The following is an 8,012-nucleotide window of genomic DNA, read 5'->3' as shown; positions in this document are numbered from 1 at the left end:
TTTTCACTTATCAATAGGTTTCCACAAGGCACGAGTGCTTTTAAAAATTTATAACTACTAAATTATAACATTATATTGTCGTGACTTGTTTTATTTGAATTACGTATCATTATTTGTACTCAAAATACAGTAGTATTATTCTATGTCTTTAAATTAAATTTATTATGATTTGTTAACCCACTGAACAATTTATTATTTTTATATCCAAAGAATATGAATAAATTATATTTAAAGTTTAAAGCTTAAACATACTATATTTTAAATAACTATTGTCTATTAAGACTTATTATACTTTTTTATAATAAATCAATAGACCCATACACGCTTAAAAAAAAATACAAATTAAATCAAATTAAAGCAATATCAGAAAATCATAAAAGTATTATTTTATACAGTCTTTCAGTATTCGTATGTTGTGTAGTAGTAGTATGGGTATTAGTATCGATTTTCGATATAAACCGCAATGTTACATTACAAAATACCTTTTTCATATTTAACACACAAGTGTCTCATTAGAACCTAATGATATTGAATATTGAGGAATTTATGTATAAAATATAAAATATAAGGAATATTGAGGAGAAGGTTAATTGGGACGAATACTTCCCTCAATGTTGCTGACTTACTGTTGTTAGAGCACTAAAGTATATTGTAATTTATAATTTATTTTATTTATTTATTGAAATGTGTGTAATTCTATTTGACATCCACGCGCGAAAAACGCTACCAGCTCTTCACTTTTTCGTACTTTAAAAAAGAACTTGTGTGGTAGAAAAGTCATCCAAGATATTATCAATTTATCAGAAAATTATAACGATATTTCCAACCATAAAAAGTGAAGTAGTTTCTGCTTAAAATTCAGTTTCTTCGCTTAGGAAGTAATGGTTAATCCTAAATTTTTATGTACTTACTAACTTTATTTAGTAGAACAGTATCAACTTTTATACGTCTTGTTTAGAAGTTGTCTTTACTTAATTGATGTAGATTAAAAATTTAAAAACATGATTGAGATCAAAAATGGGACAAGGCACGAAAATAACTGAAATACCAATATTAATGTCAACACATTATTAACAAATTTATGGGAAAAAAAATACATTAACAACGATATTTTTAACCGGAATTTGCTTCATTTGATTTTTTTAAGTAGGTATATTAATTATATCCAAACCACTACCTGCAGAAATCATCTTCGAAATTGAAAACTTGTATCTGGACACTAATCAATAAATAGGATAAAACAAAGGACTATACCGCCTAGTGTATAATAGTTTTTTTTTTTTTTGCCCTAGTCTCCCATATAACTAATTCAAATACGCCTCTGGTACTGTATTATATTGAAGATATATAAGTACCTGTTTTCCATGAAATACGTACAAACGATAATAGTATAAAATAGAATTTAGTTCCCTCGGTGTAAAGTGGTGGAAACGAATCTATATATAATATAATATTAGCTACGGATTCGCGACTAGGAGATGCGTAGTTATTGGATGGCTCGCCGAGGAATAATACAATATTATACATTATGTACGTGTGTGTGTATGTGTGTGTGTTGCACTTCCGGGCTGCGGAACGTTTTCCTCTCCCTCGTCGCAGCAGTAGTCGATTTAATTGGGCAAATTCTCCGCGGCGGCGGAGGGTTTGGAGTATATCCGCAGCCAATTTGTCGACGTGAACAGAATGCATTTCGTCGCGTGCGTGCGTGCGTATGTATATTATAATGTATGTGTGTATGTGTGTGTGCTTGGCCACTCGAATTCGTACCACGAACAAATCCATTTCTCGTGGGTCTGTTCGTGTGTGTATGCGTATGCACGGTATACTTGGTACTTGGTACCATCGTTCACCCACGCGTAATCACACAGACGCACGCGTACGCACACTGGTACACGATGAGTTTATAATATATAATATATTATATATACAGTAGACCCAGCGTCGGCACGTACTCAAGTGAGTACTAAACTGTAATAATTGTATGTATGTGATTACTATTATGGTATTATATTATTATTATTATTTTTTTTTTATTACTGTATCGTATACCTTTGGGTATAAATAATTACCACAATTGTATTATTATTTATAATTTATAGATACCCGCGGCTATTGCATAAGCTTTATTGTTCCTGTTATATACCTAATACGCGTATATAGGTTTGTCGACTCGTGCACGGAATCAAATTGGGGGAAGGGTACTGTGGGACCAACAAACGATTGATTTAGGTACAAAGGATCTAAAAGGTCTTGACGAAAGGCCATAATAATTATATTCACTCATTTAAATTCCTAAAATAGCCATACGATACATACTATTACTTATTATAGCTATTTGAATGAAAACTTATGGAAAACTTAGTGTTGCATTTTTTAACCTTAGATATAAATACAAAAATTTTTATGAATTTTCAACTACAAAATTATTTGTAAATTTTCGCAATTTTGACATATTTCGTAAAAATTTGAACTTCTAACATTTTTATAAAAAAAAATTGTGACTAACAATTTTTGATTTTTTTTTTAGCTTCAATAAGAACAACTTATAAGAAACATTGTATTAAATTTTCAAGTTTTCTTTTGGTTTTACGACACTTAAAAAAAAATACTTAGAAAAATCAAAAATTTCAGTTGTCTACAAATAACTTGAAAAAAGCCAAAATATTTTAAAAATTTAACTGTATCTATACAATGTATTATACAGTATACATATACAGTCAAATAGATAACACTAATATAAAATTTTGGTAAAAATTTCAAGTATTAACAGTTCTTAGTTTTTGAGTTATAACTTTATAAAAAAATTGATTTTGTTTTTAAAGTATTGGAAAATTCTTACTTTTGATCTCTAAAGTTTAAATGCATCAAAGATATTCATTTTGCCATCGGAAACCATCCCCAAAGTTTAAAATTGAAGCATTATTTCGACAAGTTGTGGCAGTTATGCTGCACAGTGCTCACACACAAGAAAAAAACACACATCTATACATGCATCATTGTAAAATCAATACATTCATCACTTCGTTCAAAATCTAAAAAAAAACAATATTTAAAAATTAATTATTATATGTATTATTATATTTTATAAATTATATACTATATATAAGTTTTCTATAGTTTTCACATATGACATATTTGTATCATTTAAATACATATTTTTTTAATTTCAACATTAAATTTTGTAACCAAAATAAACAGTATTATTTTCTGAACTATATTATCCATATTATTATCAAAACTATTTTGTATTTTAATATAAAAAATATTAAAAATATTGACCATCTCTAAATAATGATGGCAACGTAATCATTGATCTTAATTAAAATGATGTAAATTTTAGATCAATGATTACATCATTTTAATTAAATAATAAGTGATTTACTCCGTCTGCTACTTCATACATATTACAATTTACATTGTAACATTTTAATACATTGAAGTATTCAGGTATTTGTTTAGAATTTTCGGAAATATCCCATCACATATTATAATAATATAATAGTTTACATTAAGACTTACGATGCTGACTATAATAATACAGACGATGACACATAACTGCACACGTAGCTTGCTGTTAAAAATATGCGCGTTTAGGCTTGCTATACAATAATTCTATCGTTGTGATAATAATATTATATTGATGTTTAGTGTACCTATATGTACATTAATGTCATTCATAATGAAATAGGTAGGTATTCGTGCATAGTGCACATGCACCTTTACATAATATATACGAAACTGTGTAGCTGTATAAACGATCGTATAATATGGGCCCTGGATAAATGTTTGTACTACGGAACAATACGATATAATAATAATATTAAAGGATACACACATATACGTCGCTGTTACCTGCTCTACAGCCCGCACGCATAACATACGTGTACATAATATATTATATATACATGCAGAGTGTGATGAGTGTATGTATAAGGTAGGTAGTAATATATTGTATAATTCCAGCCGGATGCGTGTGGTCAGTTTGACGAGCGTTGACAGTGATTCGTGCGAGCACCTGAGAAAACATGCAGCGGATATACATATTATGAGTACCTTCCTACCTGTATAGGTAGTGCAGAGGACGCGCCGCGGTAGACGACTACAGGAGTCATGTCCATTTTGGATCAATCAAAAAAAAAAAACACCTCTCATACGGCCCTATTTGAACAATATATCGGCGTTTGGCCGCAATCCGATTTACTTATTCGTATATTAATGCGCATATACAACAATAATATGGTGCATCATTGTGATGTCGTCCACAATAAACGCGTTACGATGACGGTTTTCGCACGTATTTGGAATAAGCAGTCTGTGGTTTACACCCCCTCCCCACAGCAAACCCCGAATTAAGTATATATACTTATACGTACTCACGGTTTATATACCACATAACCTGCATATAAATATATCCTCGACACGTCAGCGTAGATGCGAATATAACACAGTGATTTGGATGTGCGCGACTATTATATTATGTATAATATTATACCTATGTGTGTGTGTGTGTGTGTATATTATGTAGGTTTATATTTTTATGTGATAGGATGTACCTATATGTTTGAGCGGCGTTCGCTGTCGTCACCTGCGGCTGCAGGAAACCTTGCGGATTTGTCTGATGGATTACGAGTGGGTTTCATTCATACGGAATAATAATGATGGTAAAAAAATAAATACGTTTCGACGACGATTATTATTTTCCTTTTTTCAACCACTCGTAAAAATGTATAATATAATATTATACAGAGCGACAGAGTTCTCACAGTCCGACAGACGACGTCCCTCGCGCTCACTGTTCAATAATATTAACGCCTTACGACCACCGTCTGCAGAACTGTATAACTACTTCATCCACATAGGTACCGTGTCTGCACGCTGCAAGTGTACACAATATAATAATTTTCCTAAACGCTACTTTTTTTTTTTTAAGAGCAAATATAATACGCGAATGTAGACTATAATATACATAATACACACACACGTGATTAAATACCTTTTATATGTACTTACCAAAGGTTTATTAAATACGCCATATACCAACACCTTTGTACTGCGTACACGTATTTGTTTCCGAAGATACATTGTACGATAAGTGCCAAGTGGTCCTTATACTATAGTGACATCTATATATGCAGCTATATTTATAATCACTAGATTTTCACACTTTCTCACCTGCATGTAATTGCGCAGTATATACGCAGGTCTCTTGAACATCGCAAATCTGTCTAAACCTATAATGAACACAGAATAAAAATTGTTAAATTATGTTTTTGGACGATGGTCTGAACTCTGATGAAACGCATTTAATCGGATGTCAATGTGTGATGTTTGATAATATCTTTAGTTATCGCTACAAATATTACTGATAAAAAAAAATCGTATACCTAGTTTAAATAATTTCTGTACTGCAGATGACTATACACTTTTTAATGCTTGATAGAATTGTCTTTTCCGTCTCTGCAAGTTCTACTGATCGATGGGAAGTGAAAGCTGCTTAATTTTAATAATTATTAATATATCGTAATTTAATACATAAATGTAATATCTATGAAACTTTATCGTAACAGTTAATGTATTAACTTCAAAATATTTACTTCTAGAAAGTTACCTTTACCTGGCCACCTAAACTGTAACTAAATATTAAATTATAAATTATATTCAATGCATCTTTTATATCAGTGATCATAAACCAAATAATAGATTAATTAATTAATAAATATATAAATATATAAATAAATTATACTGTTACGTCGTTTTTAAAAGATATTCGTTATTTCTATAGAAATATATCAATAAATGAACTTCACATTTTTCTTTTATTATTTTTTGAACGAAATCAAAAAATTAAAAAAAATTTTTTAAAAAAATGACGAAGGAATCGTATGATATATGTTTAGAAAATATGGATACCTCGTTAGGTAAATTATTTTATCAGTAAAAATAAAACTGCTATAAATATAAAAAATGTATATATAATCTAAAATTAATGATAATAACATCACTATTCATTAATTGTAAATCATATTTATTTAGTAATAAGATTCATTGAAAATCAATACTCATAATAATATATGTAAAAAAAAAAGGAAAACATTTTTTAATAGTATCAAGTTTAATCACCTTTAAATAAATAGCTATGAATAATTACTCACCATTTAAGTAAATTTGGGTAAGAATATTTATGGTGCATTAAAATTATGATTCATATTTTTTTTTATCACAAATGTTATGAATGCATAGTATTTAAAATAAACAGGACTTAAACCCGTTTAAAAAAAAATCAATAGCCGGAAAATTTTTAGAAAATTGGAAACCACTTATCATTATATTTTAATATTAAGGTAAAAAGTAAAAACTCAGTTAAACGTAAATCGTTAATCGTTTAAAAACACTGATAAATTGTTTTCAATACCTGTGACCGATTTTCAATATTTTATTTTATTTTTAATTTCCCTAGGAATAAATATTTATTAATTATTTTTATTATTAATATATAAATTTGTATTATTTACACACATATATGGCCTCAAGGTCCCGCGCCTAATACGTATCACTTGGCTCCAACGATCGGTATGCCAAAGAAAACTGATCCAAGTTTTTGGCAATCTCCTGCATTCTCTATGAGAGGCCAAATCAAATTTCCAATTTATGTTTCGAGCCCTGGACCGGTGTACAAAGTGGACCAGACAACACGAAATGGTCAAATCACGAATACCAAGGTCAATATCGGATTGCTACTCGGTAAAGGTGTGTGCACTAACCTGTCCGAAAAACAAATATTTAATAGTTAATAGTTATACATGAAAATAAAATGATTTCGTACAATTCCGCTGTAGATGACTACGGGCAGAGTCCAGGGCCCGCTGCCTACTTGCCGTGTTTTCCAAATTTTAAACGGGCGCCTACTCCAAAGTTGTTGTTACCTATAACGACCTCGACTGACGGAGAAAGAAACATTCGTCCGTCGCCCAATACGTATTCGTTGCGCGACGAGCATCGATCGTCGATCAAAAGTAGGCGAAAAGGATACACGATGTAAGTTATGATAAAAAAATATATATACAATAATAACTATTGGGAATTGTGGGGACATATTAACCCGTAACTTCATCACTAAAAACATTAAAAACTTTCAAATACCTCAAAAAATATTGAAATATTGATAAATATCGAATTATTAACCTGCAATATCCACCGTACACACGATATTTAGAATTTACAATGACCTGTTTACTTACACCGCTGTATTAAATATGTATCAATACGAAAAATATACCGATGAGTAAGAAAGTCGGCATAAATATAAGCTATAATTATAATATATAGCCTAATGCCTATAAACTAGGTATATAGTAGAAATAAGGTGACTTATTATTGCATACACTGCAGTGTTCGAGTGAATATAATTGCAATAAGAACATCCTTAAATATTATAATATGGAGCGGCCAGCTATGGACAAATCAATAGAAATACCTCTTTGGGGGCCTAAGCCCTACACACGACCTCCTCGTTACTGTGTTACACCCTGCCGATCGAGTTTCGTCTTTCGATATTTTTATTGCACAGGTATCGCCGGACATGACAATATCGTCATTACTTATTTTCGTTTCTGTTCTTTAGGAAATGGAGGACAAAAGAATGCGGTAGCGAAGTGGAGGACGCCGGAAGTCCCGGGCCGGCGGCCTACAACTCGACGGACGCGGATGTGTATAAAAAACGGGCGCCGGCCAGGACGTTCGGCTTACCATTAAAACAGGACAAAGCTGTCTGCACGAATACTCCACACGCGTACCTCATCGTGTCCGCCGACGGGTGCATTAATCGCTGCCAGCCAAAAAGATTCACGTTCGGTGCCAGGCGTCCGCAAAAGCACCCACCGTACGTGGTGCCGGCCGACAACTGTCCGCCGTGACTGTCATTATGGCACTGACTGGGATCAATGATAAATACATACTACAATAACAATATTATAATTATTTATTTATCTTAAACGAAACTTTTATAGCACTTA

General features: G+C 31.3%; 1 protein-coding gene across 1 annotated transcript; it reads left to right on the top strand.

Moving 5' to 3' along the window:
• Positions 1-5,781: 5,781 nt before the first annotated feature.
• On the top strand, positions 5,782-8,012 carry LOC126551274 (outer dense fiber protein 3-like protein 2). The gene is made up of 4 exons (XM_050204181.1): positions 5,782-5,918; positions 6,532-6,747; positions 6,837-7,035; positions 7,622-8,012. Exons 1-4 carry the CDS (start codon positions 5,867-5,869, stop codon positions 7,911-7,913), a joined length of 759 nt encoding a protein of 252 aa, XP_050060138.1. The 5' UTR covers positions 5,782-5,866; the 3' UTR covers positions 7,914-8,012.

Source organism: Aphis gossypii, chromosome 3 (assembly GCF_020184175.1).
Source record: "Aphis gossypii isolate Hap1 chromosome 3, ASM2018417v2, whole genome shotgun sequence".
Lineage (NCBI taxonomy): Eukaryota > Metazoa > Arthropoda > Insecta > Hemiptera > Aphididae > Aphis > Aphis gossypii.
The sequence above is the reverse complement of the archived record's forward strand: the minus strand, read 5'-3'. Positions and strand labels throughout refer to the sequence as shown.